Source organism: Trachypithecus francoisi, unplaced genomic scaffold (genome assembly GCF_009764315.1).
Source record: "Trachypithecus francoisi isolate TF-2019V2 unplaced genomic scaffold, Tfra_2.0 Lachesis_group9, whole genome shotgun sequence".
Lineage (NCBI taxonomy): Eukaryota > Metazoa > Chordata > Mammalia > Primates > Cercopithecidae > Trachypithecus > Trachypithecus francoisi.
In genome coordinates, this window is record NW_022681474.1 from 53,998,660 (window position 1) to 54,024,236 (window position 25,577).

The 25,577-nt window shown below is 44.8% G+C and overlaps 1 protein-coding gene and 1 long non-coding RNA gene across 4 annotated transcripts in view; one reads left to right on the forward strand and one right to left on the reverse strand.

The window, feature by feature from the left end:
* Positions 1-25,577, forward strand: part of WDFY4 (WDFY family member 4) — a 302,160-nt gene that overhangs the window by 137,917 nt on the left and 138,666 nt on the right. For all 3 annotated transcript variants that reach the window (XM_033209238.1, XM_033209235.1, XM_033209236.1), the window contains exons 32-39: positions 1,340-1,504; positions 4,334-4,537; positions 5,157-5,271; positions 6,474-6,631; positions 10,785-11,023; positions 12,930-13,048; positions 14,847-15,032; positions 16,726-16,862. In XM_033209238.1, coding sequence (XP_033065129.1) covers positions 1,340-1,504; positions 4,334-4,537; positions 5,157-5,271; positions 6,474-6,631; positions 10,785-11,023; positions 12,930-13,048; positions 14,847-15,032; positions 16,726-16,862 — 1,323 coding nt within the window. The remainder of the gene's footprint in view (positions 1-1,339; positions 1,505-4,333; positions 4,538-5,156; positions 5,272-6,473; positions 6,632-10,784; positions 11,024-12,929; positions 13,049-14,846; positions 15,033-16,725; positions 16,863-25,577) is intronic.
* On the reverse strand, positions 18,331-20,803 carry LOC117082504. The gene is made up of 5 exons (XR_004436636.1): positions 20,722-20,803; positions 20,456-20,563; positions 19,231-19,307; positions 18,727-18,846; positions 18,331-18,401 (listed from the first exon to the last, which is right to left on the reverse strand). It is a non-coding gene; the product is annotated as an uncharacterized LOC117082504 (long non-coding RNA).

Genomic DNA, 25,577 nt, shown 5'->3' on the forward strand with positions numbered 1-25,577 from the left:
TTTTTGTTATATATTTTTCAGGTTTTGACATCAGTATTATGCTAATATTATATGAAGAAGACTTCTTTCTTTGTATTCAGCAAGATGTTAAATCCATGATTTTTGTATTATTTTAATTGTTCCTATGAAATTGCCTGGACCTAAATTTGTCCCATTATTATTGGCTTGTTTAGGCTTTTAAATGTCTTCTTGACCTAGTTTAGTTAATTGATATTTTAAAATAATTTCCCATTCATTTAATTTGCACAAATGGTCTCCTTTAACTTGTGTCATTTTCTCTGTGATTCTTTCTCCCTTCGTATTCTCAGTTTGTGTCCTGCTCTCTCCTTCTCGGCCTCTCTTGTGACTTAGGAGTTGAAGGCTTGTGGACTTAAATAAATAACCAGCTCTTGGGTACATTTATCAGTCTCCTGATTTTATTTCTGTCAATTTCTAAGATTTTGATTTTGGCATCTTCATTTTTGTTATGTTCTGGAATTTCTGTGATTGCAATTTTAAAGAGCTCTTTGATTCACATTTGTTAATGTCCATGTGGTGGAGATTTTTGGGTTGTAAACTTTTGTTCTCTATTTCTAGTTATGTTTTTGCCCTGCTGAGATCATGTGATCTGTATATTTTTCATCTTTGAGAAGTTTATTCATGATTTTATTGTAGGCCTAATGAGCAATTAATTTAGGAGTGTCTGAAAAGATGTATATTTTCTGTATGAAGCATAAGGAATCTGTTACCTATTTAATCAAGTAATGTTATTCAAAATAAAGCAAACAAAAGGAATCACATGCAAGCATTTAAAACAAAGAAAATATGTAATATGCTGAGAGAAGTAAAGATATAAGACCAAACATGTACATCTTAACAGCAAACATAAAAAGGTTAAATTTCTATATTAAAGATGTGAATTTTAGACTTGGTGAAAAACAAGACTCAGCCTTCTAGGATCTAACATGTATGTATATACAACAATAACAAAGTTACTTAGTGAATTTGATACAATCAAGATCTGTGTCAGGAAAGCATCATCTATCCAATACAGTAGACAAGTATCAAAAATAAAACGCAGGAACTTAAAAGATAAGAGAAATAGGCTAGAGGTAAACATAGAACCTACTTCAGAGGGTTGTTGCGGGGTGAGAAGAGGCATATGTATGAAGCCCTTACAACACCTGCACATATTAAACCCTTCCTCAATTGACGTTAGTGTCTAGTGCTGATCTGAAGTCTTAATGTATCTTGTTGAAAGTCTCAGGAAGGAGTCTTCTCCCTAGACCTCAGCTCCTCTGGTTAGGGAGGCAGCCCCCATCATACTGCCCTGCACCACCTCTCACCAAGTGTGCCTCAGCCCCTGGCAGGTTCTGAGGATGGCGCCTGGGCACAGACGTTCCCAACCAGTGTGCTGCAGTTCCTCAGCCTCGTGCACCGCACCTACCCCCAGGACCCGGCGTGGCGAGCCCCGGAGTTCCTCCAGACCTTGGCCATAGCCACCTTCCCCCTGGGAGTCCAAAAGGTAGGACATGTTGCTGGCCCTACCCAGAGAGAGCAGGTGTAAGCATCATCATCCTTCAAGGGCAAAGGGCAAAATCCCTCCCTACCCCCCTAAAATTAAAATACATTTTAAGGCAACTTGAGGGGAACGTTGAATAAGCAGCTTGGGTAATCTTCCTTTTTTGAGTGAGATACACCTCAAGGTCATTTTCAGCTCTGAGATTCAATACTTTATTTGAGCTGTTAAGAATCTCAGTAACGAGAAGTCTAATGGCAGATAAAGTCCATTCTGTGTGGCATACACAGGCACTGACAAGGGGAGACAGTGACTCCCATTCCAGGAAGCCTGCTACTGTGCACCATATGGGGGAGGGCGGTCCTGGGAGGGCATCCTGCAAGAACTTTTGCTCTTGGGACCCTCGTCCCACTTGCAGTCCCCTGGGCCATGACTTGTGTGCCCTTCTAGGCAGTGGGTTTGCAGAGGCCCAACTTAGAGCCAGGCAAGTCAAGGGGAGGGCAGAGCCTGATTTAAGGATGAAGTCTTGAGTCTTATGCTCTGGTGGTTAGAGAAGGGGCTATGGGAAGACGTGTGAGTTTGAGGCCTCCAGCTAGGCCCAGCAGGTCAAGGGTTGGCTGGGTCAGGGCCATGTGGGACTCAGGTAAGCTAAGAGCTCCTAGGAGCTGAGAGGCGAGAAGCAGGTGAAGACTAAAGAAGAAGGTCAGGTATGGAAGAAGGAAGGGCAGAAATTCACACAACCACCTCCACTCTGGTGGATTAGGAAGTGGAGACCCAGTGAAAGCAAGCAAGCTGACTGTGTCTTCCTGCAAGTTGCCAACTGTAGCTAAAGGAGCATATTTGAAAGGTGAACAATGCTACATAGTGGGGTTTATAATCCATGCCAAGTGCAATGCCGTTCCTGGAGTGGTTGCTCCATAAACATTTGCTAAATGCCCAAATGAATGAGCAACATGCTCTCCTAGCTAACCTTTTCCAGAAGCATACCCATGGCGACAGCCTCCATCTCCTGAAACCGGTGCTTTAGAGAACCTGAACTGCCACCTGATGAAGGTGGTGTCTGAGAGGGGAAGCTGAGATTCAGAGAGGCAAAGCGGTGCTCACCAGTTTCCTCCAGGCTTACTGAGGGTCACAAAACCCATCTCCCAGATTGATTGCAAGAGTGAAATGTACTGAACTTCATGCGATTAACAAGTGACAGAGCCAGGGTTTAAATCTCACTCTTTACCCTAAAGCCTTATCCTTTTCATTACAGTAAGTTTAAAATAAAATTAAATGGCCAAATAAACTTTAAAAGTAATTGGTTTTAATAAAAAGACTAAATATAAAGACCAGAAGTTTCATAAAAAGATAACATAAATTTGAAATAGTTTTATGAGTTCATATCAAGTAACTTACTAAAAAGTAAGATAAAAAACAAAGCAAACAGTAGTGAAGGAATGCAGCGCTGGTTGTAGGGGAGAGGCGGGATAGGACCTGCAGCCAGAGGTGCAGGCAGCCTGGCCAGGGAGGGAGCAAGGGCGAGCCTACAGGCTGCCCCTTGACACTTCCCTGGGCAGGTTTTCTGCAGGGGTCCAGAGGCCTAACATTCTCTACGCAGATACCCAGCTCAGCCCCCATGCCCAAGGGTCAGGCTCGCCATCTGCTGAGTTGGGGTTCCAGCCGAGTGCCCCCACCAGCAGCCCAGGTGCACACTCTGACCCAGGGCTCCTGCTCCCCATGGTCAGCAGTTCCTGCCCAGGGGAGGGTCTGGCCCAGAGTCACATCCCCAGCTGACCGCAGGTGAGGTCAGGCTTTTGCCTTGGGGCTTCTGGCTCTAATTCCAAGGTGCACCTCCCAGCCATCTTTGCCTTTTGCAGCTCCAAGTCAGCTCTGCCAAGGCTTTTGTTGTATAGAAAACATACCAGACCCTCTTAATGCAGAAGGCTGGTGGCCAAAGGCTTGGATTTGCTGTGAATTTATATGGCATCTTTCCAATCAAGGCCACACGGAGCTAATTAATGCAGTCACTACCTCCCTAGGTGCCATTAAATTCATTTTATGGCTTAATTAAGAATGGCCGCATTAATTTTATGAATGAGCAAAGGGAGGTGCTAACAGATGAATGCGCAGGAGAAGTTCACAGGCTGGGAGTCAGGAGTCCCTGGTCGCGTGTCCTTGGGCACGTCATTCGGCCTCCAGCATCTTTGTGTCCTCCTGGACGTATCTGGGGTAATGACCCCTGTCTCATTGATCTCCCAACAACATTTTATAAATATAAAACAAAAGAGTGGATGCCAAAGCACTTCAGGAATTAGAGGAAAGAACTCTTTGTAGTCCCACTTCTCCACTGTTCTTGCCTGGGGAGCCTGTCTGTGGGCATCAGCAGAGACTGGGCAGGAAGTAGAGGTGAGCTCCCCATCACAAGATGGGCACTGACTCTCTCTGTCTACCAGGGGCTGGGCTTTGCCACGTTCATTGTTCTCTCATGCCATTCTCCCAGATCCGGTGTCAGATGGTTTTTATTGTCTCTATTTAACCTATGGGGAGCTGTGGCTTGGAGATGTGAAGCAGCTTGCTCCTGGCACATTCCGGAGTTCATCATGAACTCTGCAGGCCTCTCTGACTCTATGGTTTAGCTTGTTTGCACAACACTTGGCATCTCATGTTCTCAAACTACAGCAGGCCACCTTATGAGCAGCTGGTCCCTGGGCAAATCACTTTCCTTTGCAGAGCCTCAATTTCCATACATGTCACTGGGCATGACAATAATCCTGCCGTGCACATGGCACAGGTTGGTGGGAAAGAGCTTGAGGCAGGGCAGGCCACTCATGTTGGGGTTCTCTTGTCTTTGAGGGGGCTGGGACTGAGTCCACCCGGAACACCAGCAGTCCTGAGGCTGCAGCTGAAGGCGACAGCACAGTGGAGGGTTTCCAGGCTCCCACAGAGACACATCCCACCCGGAGGCAGCTAAGGGAGTTCACGCAGCTCCTCTTGAGGGAGCTTCTGCTTGGAGCCTCCAGCCCCAAGCAGTGGCTGCCCCTGGAGGTGCTCTTGGAGGTGGGTTGGAAAAGGTGACGTTGGGCTCTGTGCTGTGGAGGCTGCTGGGATACAGGCACTGCAAGGGCAGGATGCACCCAGGGAGACAGAGGGCCTGGGGGCCACAGCGAGTGAAGGGGAATCTGTGAACCATGGGCCCCAAAAGAGCAACAGGTGATAGAGGAGTGAGTGCAGGGTCCCTAGAAGCAGAGCCAGAGGTGGGAGTTTTGTGTGAGTTATTGGCCAGTGGGTTGGAGGGGGTGTTCTCAGGAGAAGCGGGGAGAGAGACAGAGGGGCAGGAGGTGAAGCTAGCCCAGAGGTGGTCCCAGCTGGAGCCTGGCCCAACGGGGGTTCTGGGTTGCTCTCTGCCTCCCAGGGCTGGCCCCACCTGCAGCACATGACAGGTGGCCGTGGGCTATGGGCTCCCCTGACTTGCCTCTTTCCCTGGGAAATGGGCGTTGCTTCCTGGACGAGGCAGCCTGGTCACAGAGGGTGGTCTCCCAGAGAAGGGGCAATTGTAAGCAGCCCACACTGGTGGCAGATGTGGCCTAAATGCCCCAGCCAGGCTAGGGAGGCGGTGGGCACTGGGTGGACACGATGGCGCTGTGGTTATTGTCTCAGTCCCGGGCTGTGCTTCCAGGCTTCTCCAGACCACGCCACTAGCCAACAGAAGCGAGACTTCCAGTCCAAGGTCCTGCTTTCTGCTATGGAAATATTCCACATGACAAGTAGAGGTGACACAGCGATGCTCAGAGGTGAGTGGGGCAACTGGTCGCCCCCATTCATGACATGAGGCTGCTGACAGCGGAGGGGAAACCGGCATGCTGGCCGGGAGCTGACCCTAGCTGTGGGATGCTGCCTCCACCTGGCGTCAGTCCCTCCAGGCAGCTTTAACAATAACTCCCTGGCTCCTGCCTTGGGGCCCAGTGGAGGGTACTTGCTACTTTCCATGACACCCTTGTCATGCTGTGCCACTTACAGACAGAAAGCCCTCTTGTCCTCTGAGCAAAAATTGGCTCTCCTATACCCTCAGTAGAAATGCAGCCTCTTCCCATAATGGAAGCCAAGATACCGGAATTCGACCTTCTGTGCTCAGCATTCTGCCTGGGTACAGGATAGGAGCACAGCTGATGTTTCTTAAACAATGAACCTGGATGAAGATGCTGCCATGCCCCTTCAGAGCTTAAAATTGAAGTTTCATTCAAAATACTTGGTTCCAGGACAGCTGTACCTTTTCAACAAGCCTAAACAAAAGCCTTTTCTGTGGTTCCCAAGCCACAGGAATCCCTAGGAACATGAGTTCTCCCCTAGACTTCTCCTTGCCTCCCACTCAGAAGCCCTGACTTCATGATCTTTCTCATGGAGAGACTGGAATGCAGGAGAGTAGTAGGGTGGTGAATTGTGGTTTTGGCAACCCCAGTTCTGGACTTGGCTCTGCCACTGGACAGTCATGCGACTCTAGTCAGGTGTCTGGATCTGTGAGTGAGGACGACAGTTGTGGTGAACTCACAGGGTTGTGCTAGGGGTTAGCTAAGATCATCACACACATGGCTGAGCACAGTGCCTGCTGTGTTGGTGAGCATAGACGGATATTGACAGTACGGCTTTATCCTCTGCCCAGTGTAGCAGCAGGGCCCCTGGTCATCATGATGCCTGCTTATTTGTCTCAGGCAGCACATTCTTCCCCGTCCTCCTCCAAAAAGCCACAGGAAGAAATGCTTCCCCTTGCTTGCTTTCTCACCACTTGGTTTATGTCACTGACCAGATTACTCAAGATCTGTTCACTTTGATTAAATGTGTGTGTGTTGGGCACCTCCTCAGTACAAGACTCCATCTTTGGAGCCATGGGGTAAACAGAGGTGAATAAGATGCAGTTGGTCACCACAAGGGGCTTGGAGACTGTCATGGAGAGAAGTCCATTTAGACTCTCACCTCCACCTGTCCCCTCACTCCACAGACGGCAAAGAACCTCAGCCAAGTGCAGAAACTGCTGCTGCCCCTTCACTTGCCAACATCTCCTGCTTCACCCAGAAGCTGGTGGAGAAGCTGTACAGTGGGATGTTCTCAGCAGACCCCAGGCATATCCTCCTCTTCATCCTGGAGCACATCATGGTGGTAAGAGCTGTTCACTGACCGGGTGTCCATGTGGATCTGAATGATGTGTCCCTCGCTGTTGTCCAGTTGGTCCCACTGGATCTGCCCTCCCTCCCTGGAGTAGAATCTGAGCCAGGTGGGAGGAAGCAGGAGGCCCTTTAGGCCCAGGTAATACCTGGAGACTACTGCAAATCCCACAGGGTTCTCACCTCAGGCCATCTGAGCCCAGTCCCAGGGATTGGAAGCCTCAGCGCCCTGCACTTGCACCTGAGCTCTGTAAACTCCTAAAACCTGTTGCTTCCCTTTGAGTTTGTACTGGGATTGTTGGTTTGACCTTAATTGTTGTTATTCCTCCTCAACTAAGGAAGGGTCACAAAGGCCTTTGTCTCTGCAAGACCTGTTTTATTTTCTTCCTTAGTACTCACTCTGTCCATTGTATTTGTGCCTTCCTGCAGTGGAGACAGGCATCTATTTTAACCTTGTCTTCTTATTCTTGCCTGTGCCCTTTTTTTCCCCCAGATAAACAGGTATAACTACATACCTGCCTGTACAAATGCATGCCTGTAGGGCCACTATTGAATGTAGGTGTGTGTATGTGCACGCATATACACACAGAGAAAATTGTACAATCTCAAAATTCTAGCATTGAAAGAGACCATTTTTTTTAGATCTCAGCCCCATTACAAGCTGGAGACTTCCTGACAAGCCTCCATACAACCTTTGCTCAAACCCTCCCTGTGATGGGGAACCCACTAAAGTTCAGGTTGTCCCACCTAGGGGGATGTCTGTGATTCTTGGAAAGAACTTTCTCTTATCAAGCTGGGATCTACCTCCAGCAGCTCCTGCCAGCAGTCCTGGGTATGTTCTCTGCAGCAGAACTAGGAGGACTACTCTCCTTCCTCTTCGTATCTCATAGAGAGTGAAATTGGCTCCCAGCACCCTTCTGACTGCAGAGTCACCCACAGACCCCAGGACTAGGCCTCTGCACAGTTTCTAGAGTCATCTTCACTTGTCTGATAAGCAGGTCCAGGTAAACCTGGAAAGACTTGAATTCAAAGACTTCTTAAGGAACAACTCCAAGAGAGGAGAAATAGCCCTGCCCTTGTCAGCTCTGTGAGGGTTAAAATCAGATTCCTGGCAAGTTGTATTATAAATGGAAAGAAGTTGCTGAGCTCCCTATGGCTAAAGCATGGACTCCCAGCTAATATTCCAAACATAGGTGCCAGTGGGGGCCATGGTGCCTGCAGGGGGACCGGGCCCGAGGGCTCAGCTCCCCACATATCCACCGGCCTCCTCTCCTGCTGGCTGTCTGTGATGTCTGCCCCTCTTAACCTCAGTTCGAGACCCATCTAAGGAGCAGGAGAGGACCATGATAAAGAAATGAATCCCAAACCCCAACAGGTTTACGCAGACCTTCATTTCATGAGTAGAAACATTGCATTACCTGTGAAATTCTAAGGGAGTAGCCTATAACAAATTCATTTTCTATCGGACTGAAAAACTTTGTGCATACTTTTTGTATTATGGATTCTTTTCATGGAAGCCAAACAAATGTTTGGAGATGTATAGACCAGTCCATGCTAAGGCTACAAATCAGGGTCTTCTGCTTCTCCCTCTAAGTTTCTTTTGAATTAAAATCTTCTGGACTCCATCTCCAGTAGATGATATGGTGGTTAAGAGCATGGCTAAAGTGTCCAGTGTATGTTTGATCCTTGCTGAACCACCCAGCCTCTCTGACCCTTAGCCTCTTATCCCTACAGTGGGGTAACTTAGTGTCTATGGTGTTTTTATGACAAACAGGCAGTATGTGCAAATCTATGCAAAATGCTTAGGATAATACCTGGAATACTGTAAGAATTCTATGGTAACTATTAATAATGACACATGACTATTTTTTAAATTAGATACTATTAATAGCATGTTCTCATACATTGAATGTCAATCTTGTTACTAATGTTTCAAAAATCTTGGGTCACCAAATCTATTTTCTGTAATATGACTACAACAAACTTTCAACCTTTTTTAACACAACTTTTCACCCAAATTCTGCATAGCCTTAATTGATCATTTCCCTAAATAAACACCTGAAAGTAGAGGAAACTAGTCCTATTTGAATTTCAGGTCATGTCAATTTTTTTTTTAAGAGACAAGGTCCTGCCCTGTCAATCAGGTTGGAGTGCAGTGGCATGATCCTAGTTCTCAAAATCCTGGGCCTCGAAATCCTGGGCTCAAGCAATCCTCCCATCTCAGCCTCCTGAGTAGCTAGGACTATAGACATGTACTACCTTGCCTGGATAAATTTTTTTTTTTTAACTTTTTGGAAAGATAGGGTCTTACTATGTTGCTGCCCAGGCTGGTCTTGAACACCTGTCCTCAAGAGATCTTCTTATCTTGGCCTCCTAAAGTGTTAGCAGTACAGATGTGAGCCATCATACCCAGCCATGTCACTTTTATTTTTATTTCAAGTTCCAGGGTACATTGCAGAATGTGCAGGTTTGTTACATAGGTAAATGTGTGCCATGGTGGTTTGCTGCACCTATCAACCCATCACCTAGGTATTACGCCCAGCATGAATTAGCTATTTTTCCTAATGCTCTCCCTCTCCCCACTCCACCCACTGACAGGCCCCAGTGTGTGTTGTTCCTCTCCCTGTGTCCATGTTTTCTCATTGTTCAGCTCACACTTACAAGTAAGAACATGTGGTATTTAGTTTTTTGTTCTTGCGTTAGTTTGCTGAGGATAATGGCTTCCATCTCCATCCGTGTCCCTTCTAAGGACATGAGCTCATTTGTTTTTATGGCTCATAGTATCCCATGGTATGTATGTACCATATTTTCTTTATCCAGTCTATCATTGATGGACATTTGGGTTGATTCCATGTCGTTGCTATTGTGAATAGTGCTGCAAGGAACATACATGTGCATGTATCTTTGTAACATGATAATTTATATTCCCTTGGATATATACCCAGTAATGGAATTGCTGGGTCAAATGGTGTTTCTAGTTCTAGATCTTTAAGGAGTCACCACACTGCCTTCCATGATGGTTGAACAAATTTACACTCCCAACAGCCTAAAAGTGTTCCTATTGCTCTGCAACTTCACCCTATCTGTTGTTTCTTGACTTTTAATAATCACCATTCTGACTGGCATGAGATAGTATCTCATTGTGGTTTTGATTTGCATTTCTCTAATGATGAGTGATGTTGCATTTTTTTTCATATATTTTTTGGCCACAAGAATGTCGTCTTTGGAGAAGTGTCTGTTCATGTCCTTTGCCCATTTATTAATGGGGTTGTTTGTTTTTTTCTTATAAAATTGTTAATTTCCTTGTAGATTCTGGATTTTAGACCTTTGACAGATGGATAGATTGCAAAAATTTTCTCCCACTCTATAGGTTGCCTGGTTTGCTCTGATGATAGTTTATTTTATTGTGCAGAAGCTCTTTAGTTTAGCTAGATCTCATTGTGAATTTTTGCTTTTGTTGCAACTGCTTTTGACTTCTTCGTCATGAAATCTTTGCCCGTGCCTATGTCCTGAATGGTGTTGCCTAGATTTTCTTCTAGAAGTTTTATAGTTTTGGGTTTTACATTTAAGTCTTTAATCCATCTTGAGTTAATTTTCATATAAGGTATAAGGAAGGGGTCCAGTTTCAATTTTCTGCATATGTCTAACCAGTTCTCCCAGCACCATTTATTAAATAGGGAATTCTTTCCCCATTGCTTGTTTTTGTCAGGTTTGTCAAAGATCAGATGGTTGTAGACATGCAGTCTTATTTCTGTTCTGTTCTATTGGTCCATTCTGTTCTATTGGTCTATGTATCTGTTTTTGTACCAGTTCTGTACAAAAACAGTACACTGTTTGGTTACTGCAGCCTTGTAGTATACTTTGAAGTCAGGTAGCATGATGCCTCCAGCTTTGTTCTTTTTACTTTGGATTGTCTTGGCTATATGAGCTCTTTTTTGGCTCCATATGAATTTTAAAATCGTTTCTTCTAATTCTGTGAAGCATATCAATGGTAGCTGAATGGGAATAGCATTGAATCTATAAATTACTTTGGGCAATAAGCCATGTCACTTTTTGATTATATTATTTTTGTAGTAAACTGGATCTGTAACTAAAATTGCAAAGCACTCACAAGTATGTGTATGTGTGTTTTTTTTTTAATGACGCAGGTCATTGAGACTGCCTCTTCTCAAAGGGACACTGTCCTCAGCACTTTATACAGCAGTTTAAATAAAGTCATTCTTTATTGCCTATCCAAGCCCCAGCAGTCCCTCTCCGAATGCCTTAGCCTTCTCAGCATCCTGGGCTTTCTGCAGGAGCACTGGGATGTTGTCTTTGCCACCTACAATTCCAACGTCAGCTTCCTCCTGTGTCTCATGCATTGCCTTTTGCTACTCAATGAGAGAAGGTAAGAGCTGTCCACTTGTTTCCTTGCCTGCTGGTGGTCCATGCAGAAAGGAGAGATTTAGAGGGAAGCTTGATTGAGGACTGAAGTCTGTATAAATGATATCATCCTTTTGTTTATCTGGTCTTCCATATTTTGTGAAATGTTTGATAACATGGTAAGTAATCCCCAAACTTGTCCATGTGACAGCAGCTAGAATCATCATGACATAATAATTTACCCTATTTCTACAATTCTAAGATTGTAAGATACCTTATTGATTTAATTTTTGAGGCAGAAAATGTCAACATTAGATGTACACATCGATTTTATGATGTAGCCAGATTCCAGAAACATTATCATTTAATAATTACAATCTTAGAATGCAAAAATATAATGTATTGTGCAATGCAGGAATAATTTTGCTTTCAGGAAAAAAAATTACATATGCATGCAATATATGACATAAAATGACATCCATAAAAATGCTAGTTAAAAAGCTATTAAATTAAACTTATTTAAGTCCTTTTCTTGAAGCCCCAAGATTGGAAATACATCAGATTTCCAAATCTGAATGTAGTTCATGCACACTGACACAGAGAGAGAGACGGAAAGTGAACATACTTCCCGTCTCTCTCTCTCTGTGTGTCAGCGTGCATGAACCACATTCTCCAGCATCTCAGTATCCTGCTGCCTATGAATATGATGTCTTGTGAATATGATGTCTTATGACTAGAGCTTGAGAGTGTAGAGGGAGAGAGGACTATGGGATATCACACTTCGCTCTTGTCCTTTTCCTTCATTATAGTCATCCTAACAAAAATTATGTTTGATCACTTGAAAAAAAAAACAGTCCCCCACGTCCTGTAGTGCCGACCACTGAACATTACAAAACACTAGCATTGACTTCTCATAAAACTCTCTGGGAAGCCTTGGGGAACCCTCCCAGCCCAGAGGAGGCACTTGTGTTTGAATGAAAGAAAAGAATCCATTTTCAGTATGTGGTTTAATTTGGGGAGGTTTTTCTTTTTCTTTCTTTTTCTTTTTCTTTTTTCTCTTCCTGTTTCAGGAGTTAGGCCTCATCCATCCTGGAAGCACAGATAAAGAGGAGCAGAATGACAACTGAATTATGTGCTTGAGATGATACCTTCCTCAGTTCCCTCTGTTTAGCAAGATTGACTTTATTCTAGAAATTTCAAAAATGGGCATTCTCATATGTCAGGTTATTTTCCTTTCCATGTTTGACATTTTCAGTTCAATCCATGAACATTTACTGAGTGTCTATTTGGTTTGTGTCATAATGGCCACGTGGACATTAACACATTGGGGACCCCCAGAGCACATGGTTCATGGGAAACCTAATGTATAAACCACTGTGTCCCCACTTAGAACTGGCTACATCATATGTGAGGCCTCCAGCAAAATTAAAATGCGAGGCTTGCGTCCAAAAATACCCAAAATTTCAAGATGATGACAGCAGAGCCCCAAAAAGTGTTCTTCTTAGTGCAGGGCCCTGTGTGATTGCACAGGTTGCACGCCCATGGAGCCAACCCTGGTCCCACTCCAGGCAGGATGAAATCAATGCCAAACAAAGGCAGGGTTTAATGCTTTGGGAATGCACTGAAAGAAATGACTAGTTCTGATGGTGGCGAGCCAGGAGCAGGCAGAGGGGGCCCGCTGACAGCACAGGTGGGATTTCACAAGACTTCTCATAAGGAGAAGGTGTTTCTCCTACTATTCAGAATGCCACTATAAAATATCTGCTGTGGAATTTCTTATAAAGCGTTTGATTTAATTTGATTAGACAAGTTTTTTTCCATAGTGATATAGATAATTATTGGAGGATGATTATTTGTAATAAAGAGCAATGGAATGGTCTCAAGGAAACTGGAGTTTATGGGAATTTAGTGAAAAATCTCTTATCCACTAGTTACCCAGAAGGATTTGGATTGGAGCCCAAGCCTAGAATGTCTACTTATCATCAAGTCTTCCTTTCCCCAAATGAAGACATGAAAGAAAAAAAAGAAGACTTGCCAAGTTTGAGTGATGGTACATTTTATTTGTCATTTTGTGTGTGTATGTGTGTATGTGTGTGTGTGTGGGAGAGGGGTGGTGACTAGACAGTGGTACCTGCTAGGGTTGCATTCTTCAGTTTGTCCTTCCCAAAATAAGAAAGCAGATACTATTAAGGACATTTTCAAAAAGCCAGAAGACTTACGAATTCTCAGAGTAATCATGTATTAGTACACAGCAAGGCAAGCTGGTAGAAAGTAACACTGGATTGGTCTTTGTATATTAGAAATGAAATGGAAAGGAATGAATGGATGGATAGGTGAAGAGAAAGCTCTGTGGGACTTGGTTTGACTAGAAGCTTAATCCCAGGATACTCTACTGTAAATTAAAACTGTCATGCCCCATCTCACCTAATTTAGTTCAAGTCATTACCTAGTTGCTGCTCAGCTTCATTCCCTAGTAAATGAGAAGGGATTAAATAAACCCATTACTATCTATAAGACTTTTCGCTTAATGGAGTTTATTCTTGAATTTACTAATCTCAAATCAAGTTAAAGGGATTAGCAGTTATTTTTCTAGCAGCCCGTTCTATATGTTTGAGAGATTATGCTCTCCCTTAGTCCAGGAAGCAGAAGCTCTGCCACTCCTTCTGCCAGTCTGGTTTGCAGACTGTTCCACTTACCTGGTGATATGTTGTGATACAAGATTGTACACACAACCAGGTGCAGTGGCTTATGTACCCCAGCACTTTGGGAGGCCAAGGCAGGTGGATTACCTAAGGTCCAGGGTTCAAGCCAGCCTGGCCAACATGCTGAAACCTTGTCACTACTAAAAATACAAAAATATTAGCTGGGCATAGTGGTTGGCACCTGTAATCCCAACTACGCGGGAGGCTGAGGCAGAAGAATCACTTGAATCTGGGAGGCGGAGGTTGCAGTGAGCCAAGATCACACCACTGCACTCCAGCCTAGGCAACAAGAGTGAAACTTCATCTCAAAAATAAAAGATTGTACACACAGGGCCTCTGTGTTCTGTCAGGTAGCTGCCAAGCTCAAAAATCTTGTGACCTTAAAGTTTGTTGGACATGGTGTTGATTACAACATGGATGTACACACTTTGGGACTTGGCTGATAGAGCTGAGCTGGGCACTGTCCATTCCCTTAGAAACAGTCTCCAGGGGCTCATTGGTCCAGAGATGGGACTTATTGGTCCAAGAACAGAAGAAATTTAGGCGTGGTTCAGGGTATTACAGATGTGGGGCACAGCAGACACAGTTGGCTTGTTAGATCTGCTTATACCTGAAGAATTTCAGGGGACTGAAATGGGTGGGTAGTGAGAAGCAAGGTCCAGGAAAGAGGACTGGCTGTTTCCTGAGCTCTGAGCCACAGGATAGCCTTGAGCTTGGTGTCCATTCCCCTGAGTGGTCAACATGTAAGGGAAGGTTGGAAGGAGCTGTTTGAGTGGAGCTATTTGACTACCTAGAGTTCACACAAGGTGTTCCTCTGGTATCCAACAGAATTACAGGGTGGGGAGTGAGGGTCTCTGAACTCATAAATGATATTTCCCAGTCCTGGACATGTGAGGCAGGCAGGAATTGGTGACAGGCAGGTGGAGGTGGAGGAAGGCCAGCTTGCACGGGTGTTGGTAGTGTTGTTGTCAGGCCTGTGGCTCTCCATACTGATTGCTTCTGGCTGAAGCTTGCAAAGCTGGGGTGATGTTCAAGACCTTAAGAGAGAAGGGTGTGGGTAAAACCACTCATGACACAGTATCTCCCAGCCCTCTCTGGAAGGGTCACTGAGGCCATCCTGAGTGTGCCATGTGCTCTCTCTGCTAGTCCAACACAACATCCAGAAGACAGTGCAGACTCTCTGGCAGCAGCTGGTGGCACAGAGGCAGCAGACTCTGGAGGATGCCTTCAAGATCGATCTCTCTGTGAAATCTGGAGAGAGGGAAGTGAAGATTGAAGAGGTCACACCGCTCTGGGAGGAGACGATGCTCAAGGCCTGGCAGCATTACTTAGGTACTCTATCCACTCGGCCCTAGGGAATGGGAACTCCTGGGTCTCATAGAGCCAAACTCCCCCAAGGTTCTACTCAGGGCCCAGAGCCTTTTCCACCTGGACCCTCTGTCTCATCCCTTAAGTGGATGGGATTTCTATCACTGAAATCTTATGTATCTTTCCTTACAAAGAATGAATATCACATGGCACCTTAGGTGAAAGCAAGGCCAGAGGGGCCAACCAAGCAAGAAGATTCCAGTAATTTCTTAGAGGAAGAGGTCCATGTGGAGGCTGTGGCCTGGGCTCAGGAACTTGAGGTTCTATGTCCTACCCTGATATCCATCTACCAGCTTTGAAATCTTTCACTAAGTCACGCAATTACCTTGAGCTTAGGTTCCTCATGTCCTGTCACTTCATGAAGTGAAAGTTTTCATCCCCCAAATATTAATGTATCTTGCATTCTGTTAGTGACCTCAACATTTTTACCATATTAATATTTGGTACTAATAAACAACATTTTTGCATATTAGTCAATGCAGCTGCAAGAATGAAGTTTTAATTTTATTTTCAAGATGATCACTGTTTTCAACTTACACCTCCTCTACTTGTACATCTTCCAGAATCACAAAATTTGCAGTGATTCAGCAGTTAGTTATTTCCATGTGTATTGTCCCAGACTGTGCAGTGGCCCAGAATCTCCTTCTAATTGGCTTTCTAAATTAGTCCTGGCAGATGTGTATATACATGCTTGGCTTTGTCCATTTATGCTGCCATAACAAAATACCACAGACTGAGTGATTTACAAATAATTGAAAATTATTTGCTCAGTTCTGGAGGCTGGGAAGTTCAAGATCAAGGTGCCAGTAGATCTGGTGTCTGCAGAGGGCTGTGTCTGGCATCTGCTTCTAAGATGGTACCTTGTCGCTGTATCCTCTGGAAGGGAGAAATGCTGTGTCCTCCCATGTTGGAACAGACAGAAGGGCAAAAATGGCCCGGGATGGTCCCCTTCAGCCCTTTTATAAGACACTAATTCATTCATGAGGGTAGAACCCTCATATTTTAATCACCTCCCAAAAGGTCCCACTTCTTTGTACCACCACAATTGGGATTACATTTCAACGTAAATTATGGAGGGAACACACATTCAAACAATAGCAATACCTATCTACTTTCATGTACTTTTAAAGTCAAAATGGTCAGATTCTGTTTCAGAGAAGAGTAAAATAAAATAGGATATATATATCCATGCACACACAGTGGAATAAAGTAGTGAAACTGTAAAGCTTACAAATGACTCTCTTTTTGCCAACAATCCTATATTGAACACTTTCCATGTTCCAGGGTCTTTAAACACATATCTTACATAATCTTCATGACGCCTCAATTAGTTTAGATATTGTTATCCCCGTTTCACAGGATGAGAAAACTGAGGCTCAGCAACTTTAGTTAACCTGCTCAACATCTCACTGTGGGTCAACAAGCCGTGTAGCTAGGAGTTTAGGCTAAGTCTGGTGACCTCAAAGCCCACAGTGTTTCTTAGCCAAAGGAAAGTCAGAAGACGGCAGTGTGAGCTTATAGCCTGGGTTTTTTCTGTTTTTGGAGGCAACCACAGGGGGCTCATGCCCCTGGTTGGCCCTTTGAAAGCCAAGCTAGCTATGAAAAATAGTGTGTGCTCTCACTTCACCTCTGACATTCTTTGCTTCCCTGCCCTCAGCATCTGAGAAGAAGTCACTGGCAAGTCGTTCAAATGTTGCACACCACAGCAAAGTCACTTTGTGGAGTGGAAGCCTGTCCTCAGCCATGAAACTGATGCCCGGGCGGCAGGCCAAGGACCCTGAGTGCAAGACAGAGGTGAGCCCAGACCCCTTTTCCTTAGAAAAGTATCAGGCATTTGCTTCAAACCCCACGAGTCGTATCTCCTCTCTGCTGCCTGTTACTAGACATGATCTAACTCCACGTCCTTGTGAGCATTTGAGGGTATGCATGCAGCTCCCCAGTTGAGGCTAGGTTTAGGCTGTATTAGGCTGGCTCCTTGTTCCCATTCTCAACTGAAGTCAGACATATTCAGAGGGCACTAGCCTACCACTCAGCAGCAGCTAGGGGTGTGAGCCCAGCAGAGGTGGACAGAAACATTCACTTCATTGCCAGGAGACACAGGGATGGGCGACTTTGACTGTGTTGGGTGGGCCTCTTTACTGTGTGGGGCAGACCTGTTGGGGTTTTCTGATCAATTTCTCAAAACTGCAAAACAAGTCTTCCTAAAACTCATTGGCTCCAACAAGGTGTGTGTGTGTGTGTGTGTGTGTGTGTGTGTGTGAGATCAGGAATATTGTTATAAGGTATTTGGAGGACAGTGGGTAGGGGAACAGGTTATCTCTGCCCCACAGTGTCTGGGGCCTCAGCTGGGATCATTGGAAGGCTGAGTTACTCATATATCTGGTGGTTGCTGCTGGCTTTAGTCTGAGATCTTAACAGGGGCTATTGGCTGGAACACCTACACATAGCCTCCTCATGTGAACTGGGCTTCCTTACAGCATGGTAGCAGGGTTTCAAAGGATAATGGAGAGAGAGAGCTCACCAGGCAGAAACTGCATTACCTTTTATGACCTAGCTTCAGGGGCTATGCAGTGTCACCTCCAACGAGATGGGCAAAAAATTCTGCCCAAGTACAAGGGAAGGGAAATAGACGCCACCTTCTCATGGGGGAGTGATGAGGTTCCGCAGGAACATGTGGGACTGGAAATGTGGCTGAGGCTCTTTTAGAAATGCATGATCTGTGATACATTCTAATACCAGTGATATATTATAATGCCAGGGGCACTGACTTCTTCAGAGGTGGACTGTGGTTGTTGCTAAACATGGCTGTAGGGTCAGGAGACTTTGAGCAGTTTATTGAACTCTCCAGTGGGATAAATAACTGTGGGAACCCAGGAAAGTTCCCCGGGGAGTTAAACTAGACGGCTGACAGACACATTAACATAATCCCAGCTCTTGGCCCATGAACTTTGGGAAATGAGGCGGAGCCCAAATCCTACCAGCTCATAATCTGTAACTGCCTGTAAGTGCCCAGACAGATGAGGAAAAGGGCTTTCTTTTTCCAGCCTTTGGGAATCATAGGCTTCAGGGCCTGGAAAGAGTCCAGACATAGAAGGGAAGTCCAGAAATGAATGGCTGGCTGACCAGCTACCTGATGCTAAGAACTAAGGGCAAAGCACACGTCTTATTCAGGCTGTATTCTCAGGAAATTGACTTGTTAAGGGCACTATTTGGTAAGTTCACTGATAGACTCACTGATTGAATACATTAATGTGTGAGTAACTCACTCAGATTTTATAATAGCTGCATCAGACAGGTGTTATAGACTTGTTGATAAAGATGTGGAAGCTGAACCTGAAAAAAAAAAAAAGAAAGTTAAGGACTTTTCAGCCATTAAATGTCAGAGAAGATGGGATCCCATCTTTGTGCTACTGAGGAGGACCTTAGGGAATTTATGGAACCTCTCAGAGCTTTCATTCCTGAACTCACAACTGGGAATATGCTCTGTTTATAGTAGAGCATGTGGAGCCCTGGGAAGTTGTAAATGCTTTAGAAATAGGAGACTGTTTACACATTCCATTTGGCCTTCTAGCTCTCTCTGCCAAGGTCAAGATCATCCTATAGGTGATATGTGTACCAAGCCCTAAAACTTGGAGCACTCCCACTTGTGCCCAGGTACCTGCTCCTGACCAATGTCACTTGAGAGAGAAGGGGCTCAGCCTGTCTTTCCTTGGCTTCATCCTGGAGCTTCTCTTCCTTGACCAGTGTCCCCAGGAGGTCAGGGCAGCCTGGCTGCGAGCTAGGGAAGAGATGTTAGGGTGCTGGGCATGGGTATTCATCTCATCACCTCACACCTATTGATGCTGCCTCTTGCCAGTGCCCCTCTCCCTTCCCCTCTAGTCACTGTCATTGACACAGGTCAGCTGCCTCCAAGTCCTGGGGACATGCGTTGAGCAACAGCTCATATGAAAGACGCCTGAGTAGACTGCCACGTTTGGGGCCACATAGGTGTCCCAAGTGGCTTTTAACAGTTTGCTCTTGGCTCACATTGCGAGATCTGGGTGAAAGAATATCCAAAGCCAGCTCTGTCTTGGGTGAGAGCAGGCTGTTGAAGATTTTGTCTTCTACATCCATTGAGGTCTTATTCACTTGTTCATTCAACAAATATTTATTGAGCACTTACTCTGCACCCTGCTCTCAACATTGAGGTTACAGCAGAGAACAAAACTGACATATTCTCTTCTCTCAAGAAGCTGCAGTCTAAGGAGTAAAGATAGACAATAAGCAAATACATTTGTAAATATTGGGAGAACTAATGGCAATGAGGAAAAACCATGCAGGGTAAGGCAGGGAGGGTGGCAAGAGATGGGCTGGGCTGTTTAGATGGAGAAGGTCAGCAAAGCCATCTTTGGCAAGGATGCATTGGAGCAGAGGAGAGAATTTATGAATAACATGAGCTTTGAGATGCTCTGGGAAAGAGGGTCAGGCAGAGAGGACAGTTGGGCAATGGCACTGAGGTATGGGTGTGCTGGGCAGCAAAGGCCAGTGTGACTGGACTGAAGTAGAGGGATTCACCCGGAGCCACCCCAGCTTCCAGGCAGCCATGGAGAATGTCTCCCTCACCGTTTAGCACCAGGAAGAACTACTTTCAGCAACTCAAGAAGAGCAGAAATTTTGCAACAGATTATGTTTCTGTCTTTGATCTGGACACTCAGAAATTCAGAGAGATAAGCATGGTTCAGCTTTTGTAATTGCACACAACTAGTGGGATAAATTTTTGAGCCACCTACGCACGTAAATGTGTACATACATACCTTCTCCCTGGCTTCGTTCTCCATTGACCCCCACTTTCCCTTCAGTTTGATTTATTCTTTCTATACTTTAAATTATCTTGTAAATATTAAAAGACAAATTATTTTTGAAACAAAAAGAACTGTGTTTTAATCTTTAAAATTAACTGCATCTTTGCTTAGCAACATCTTGTACTGGTAACTCAGTCTTGGATGGGCACAGTGCCTGCTACACGGTAGGCCCTTAAAGAATGCAGATGGAAGTGCTTAGAGCAAGGGAGTAGACGCTCCCCCTCCTTTTGCTGAGATGAAACTCACCAGCTTTCAGACACTGCATCCATCACTCAACTCCGTGAGATGTCTTTGTCGCTAACAGAAGGCACAACTTCTCAGGTACATATGTACACTGTGATGTCATAGAATAAGAGCATCAACTATTTGCCCTGGGGTCTGTTTAATTATTTTTAAAAATTAATTTTGATTATTACAGCTGATTACACCTCAGTGAGCAATGTAATTGATATTTTCTAATGTATCCCAAGGAACATTTTGTACAACATGCTTTTTGTTGTTGAAGGTTAAAGACTCCGTTATTGGTTTTTCCCTAAATATACCCACATCATTAGTCCCTCCAGTGAGAAGGTCGCCATCTGGAAAAAGCAGCACGGAGACATTATTCAGGCACAAGTGCATGAAATTGGGGTTTCTGCATCTTCTGTCTCTCTTCTGGAAAGAAGAGGCTTGTAATTAAAGGAGTTGGTATTGGAGGAAACATTATTCATTTGGTGTTATTCCTTATCATGTCAGCAGCTGACAACCCTATAGCACTGATAAATTGTTCCTTGGAGTGAGACATATGATACAGAATTCTTAATTCCTCTTACCTATCTTCATTTTTAGTAGAAAATGTTTTATTCCTGGTGGGTGAGCTGAACTTTGAGGCAGGGTTGATTTGATAGATGTTATTTCTTCTTCTTCTCCCCCGACCCCATCACAGTCCCTTGTGGGAGCAAATTGTGACATCACCCACCATCTCTAGAAGGCTGTGGGTGTCAGCTTGTTGGACAGAGGTTGGGAACTTGGACTCCCTTGAGGCCACCAAAGGGCAACTCAGGCCACTATCTCATGTCCACCATCTGCCTGGAGAATCCAGACTGCACAGGCTGGCCAGCTCCCCTCTTCACAGCTGTGGACTCAGCTTTGATTACCTATTCAATTCCAGACTTCCTTGTTTAAAAACAAGCTGAAAAGACATCAACAACCAATGTTGGTTTCTTAGTTTTGACAGGTACACCATGGCAATGTGGGATATTAATAACTTTATGGGAAAACAGCTGAAAGGTAGATGAAAACTCTCTACTATCTTTGTAACTTTTATGAAAATTGAAAATATCCCAAAATACAATGATGTGTGTCATCATCTGTTTATATAAAAACATTAGTAATCAGAAAATGTGCACAGGAGTCAGGGGGCTGGAAGCTGGTTAGGAAGGGGCCATGGAGGAGGTGACGCCTAGACCTGAGTCTGGGAGGAGCAGCAGGGTCAAAGCCTGTGCAGAGAGCTCTCGGGCAGGGAGAAGGCCAGAGGCGTAACAGATGGTAAGAAAGGGGCCAAGGCAGTGGGTAAAAGCCAGGTCAGGGGGCACCACAGGCCAGCCTAGACACTCACATTTACTTGTAGGTGGGAGGTTAAAGAGAGGCATGGCATCTGCTCCTATAGGTGAGATTACAGGTGAGGGCCCCTAGTGGGGAGCTGAACTGGGGGTGGCAGGGGGCTGTAGGGTGATTCAGGTGGGAGATAGTGGGGGCTGCAGTAGCTGTAGTTGGAGTAGTGAACATCAATAACACACAGAAAATTCTGTTCAACTGAGGCTGGGACAGGTGAGAAAAGAGGGCCACCCAGGACAGGCCTGGCTCTGAGAAGAGACGGCACCTGGGGGTAGGAGGTCTGGCATTCAGATGGCTCTGTGGGATTCTGCAGAGAATGGGGAGAAATAAGAACCAGAGGAAGGGGCTGAGAGTGCAAGGCGACTTCCAGCCCTTAAAGGGGTAGGAGTCTCTCTGGGCAGCCCCCGACCTGTGTACATAGAGCATGAGCTAGATTTCACCCCACTTTCCTCCTCGGATCAACTGTACACACGTGGACAGCTATCCCAGGCAGTGAGCCAGGCAGGCCCCACCACAGGAGGGAGACCCACTCACCAGCCTGCCAGCAAACACTGGGGGACTAACAGAAGAGCAGGATTCACATGGAGGAAGGCAAAGCCCTTTGTTCCCCACAAGTCCATGGCTTTAGGAGATAGCTGAGCAAGCATCCAGTTGCTGTTTTCAAAGCCATATATTAGCAAACTGAAATGGCCCACCTAGGGAAGACCACCTAGGGAAGTCAGGGCTGTGTAAGAATTAACAGAAGGGGATGAGAGGGCACCAGAAGCCTGAGGATGATCCGCTGGAGTTGCTAAAAAAAAGTAAAAGCTTTCCATAGGAATTCTACATCTGCCCTGGCAAGGACAGGGGAACATTAGAAGTTTGCCCCACACCTTTCTCGGGGGTCCCCTAAAGGCCGCCCTATGAGGCCTACCATTGGGGGCCTTGAAGACTTCAGAGGCAGGGCACTTGTGTGGGCAGGGTGCCTGGGGTCTGCCATCAGCTCCTTCCCTGACCAGGTGCCAGACCTGCCATCACCCACCCTAGCATGGAGCAACTCTGCCCTGGCAGAGGACAAGTTGCTGACTGAGGCCAGCAACTCAGTGACACCTCTGTTAAGGGCAGCTCTGGCTGAGGTCCTTGGTGAGCGAAATTATGTTTTTGACTATCCCCTCTGAGCACTTCACCCATTATCTTTATAAAAAATCACTGGAAATTTTCAAACATATACATAAGTAGGAAAATAATGTGATGAACCCCATGTATCTATCCATCACTTGACTTCAACAATTTTCAACTCATGGCCAATTTGCTCTCCTTATCACTTCCCACTTTCCCCTTCTACACTGAATAATTCTGAAGCAACATCCCAGACATCATATTATTTCATGCATTACTGTTTCCTATACTTATTTTCTCTTCAAAGAAATCATGGGACCCAAATTAAGATTGCAGAGGGGAAAGCAAATGTGCAGAACTGGAAGGCTTTAGCCATCGTTGCGGGAGTGATCAAGTAGCACCTGGTCTTGCTTGCTGGCATGTTTGTGTTTGTCTCCTGCTGATAAGAGGAGGGTCTTGCTGAGGCTGAGGGCACGTTGAGCCGTGGAGAATCCCACACTGCAGTTTCAGGAAGAAAGGCAATAAGCTCTGCTGATGACACAGCTGTTCTCTAGTTGAATGCTTGGGCTCTCCATGTTCAGGAGCTGAGCAGCACTCCAGGCGCAGGCTTCAGATTTCACTTCCCTGGGGTAAAAAGCTCATGAGACCAGAGAGTACTGGGAGTGAGAATAGATTTTTGAAAATAGAAAGAACTGGCTTTGAAATGCAGGGGGAGTAAGTGGTACAACAGAGCTGAGCTGAGGATGTCAAAATGCAGTTGTGAAAACGGAAGTCAGAATTCTCAGAGAAATTCTTCTGAAAAAGAGTTAAAGATCTTTAAGAGGTTGCAGGACATTTTTAAAATCTGATATTCAGAAGGTCATCATGTGAAATATTTTTACTTAAAGTTGCAGTAGATTCAACATAATGTTTGTGGGCAAGAGAGAAACGTCTTCCCCGGGAGATGAATATGACTTTAAGAGAGGGATTTGGAGGTAGGCGGCCTAAACCTGAAGGAGAATAAAGACACACGAGGATTTCTAAAATGGAAGGGTCAGAGGACCCAGAGAGAGGCGAGATCTTGAGACAGGTTCTTGCTGGCGTGGCAGGAGAGCAGAAAGGCCAGCTTGTATTCACAGATCAAGAGAAAGCAAGTTGGAGGGATAAATTATTGAAAACCACAGAAAAGACAAGGGAGACTCAGAAAACCTGAAAACAGTGTTTATAATAAATCACAATGCTGTATTGTTGGAAAACCCAGTTGTGTTCAGTGGTAGGAAGAGTCTTTTGAATAAGTAATTAAATAGGACTATCTGTTAGAGAAATAAAACCACTCAGAAACAAAGGAAAGTATAATTTAAGAAACACTTTGAAAAGTATAAACTGCTCTACTGGCGTGAGTGATGTTCTAAGACCTTCTGCTAAATGGAATATTGGTTTTCTTAATTGTGGTGGGCAATGCTGCCCTTTGCTCTTGGTGCTTTTCCTGAGATAACTGAGCCTAAAAATAATGCCTCTCTCCCCAGCCTGGTCTGAGAGCTCTTCATCGTACTGTCAGGGCTAGGACTATTTCCAGACGGGATATCCATTATGCTCTGATTATGGTGGTATTTGGGGGCAAGGAAGGAACAAAAAAGTAATGAAGTCTAGTGTTTTATTTTTTAAACCTCAAAATTTCTGTTTTCACTTCAACTGAAAGTAAAGTCTATGTGGCCTGTATCATTGCCCTCAGTTTTGCAGGCAGCTGTGCTTCCTACACCACACCCAGAATGACCTCCCCAAGAGGGACAGATTCTGGTGATGGAGGTGGGGACACACTGTAGCGTCAGGGAAATGCAGCCAGGCTGGGGTGGTGGGGAGGGGCTCCGTTATCCTTTTAGGTTTTCTGGACACTCAACCAGAGCCTTCTCTCTCATTTTTGCTCTTGCCTTGACACACACACACACACACACACACACACACTCTCTCTCTCTCACACACACACACACACAGACACACACACACTCTCTGTCTCTCTCACACACACATGTGTACATGCATATCCCCCCTGCACATACACATAGACACATCCCATTGTACAAGCAATTTATGTTAGAATTCACCTATCACACCAGAGAGAAGGAAGTGGGAAGGGGTCTGATCAATTGTACTGGAAACTCAGCAGCAGAACTGAACAAGGACGAGAGTTCCCTACAGCCCAGATTTTGAAAAAGTGGCAACATCACCAGTATAGCATTAGTATCCAGTATAAGGGGGAAGGACAAGAGAAGACAGTGGTTTTTCTTTTTCCATTTTAAGTGTCTCTGGTCTATCACAAGTATCTGTTACAGGAGTTTGAAAAATACACGTAAATGAACAAAGCAAACACTGATACCTTTAATGATGTTTCTTTACTGGGTGCATCATTTGTGAGACATCTTTATCTTCATAATAGAAGGATAATTAACGTCACTAATTATCTAATTAAGTTCATTAAGCATCCACCAACAGAGCACCGTGAAGTTGACATTATGTTCTACTGTCAACAAATGCTTTTGATTTCTTAGGAAGTAATTAAAATGTAAATTAGCATGCAATTATATGCACAGGGGAAGTTTTGAATCAGATATTCATTTCAAAACTGCTTAGAGCAACATAGTTTTTGTTTGTTTCTTCTTCAGTAAAACCAGTCATTTTGCTGCTAGTGGTATAAAAGTTTCCATTGGGCTGTTCACGCTGGAGTGGTAGCAAGGTCATAGTACTATAGGGCACAGAGTGTTCCGTTGATATATTTGTTACTGCACTTTGTTTTTATTTGTGTCCTTCATGTTTAAATATATCGCAACTGATTTTTTTTTTTCCGGAAAAGTTTCTGCAATTCCTGCCTTAAATTCTCTAGCTGAGTTTTCCCTTTAAAGGTATTTTAGGGCAAATCTTCTAATGTATGTTTTCTGTCAGGTTAGGTTCAGGGAATATCATCCATGACTTGCTGAAAATAGGTTACACACATGCCCCT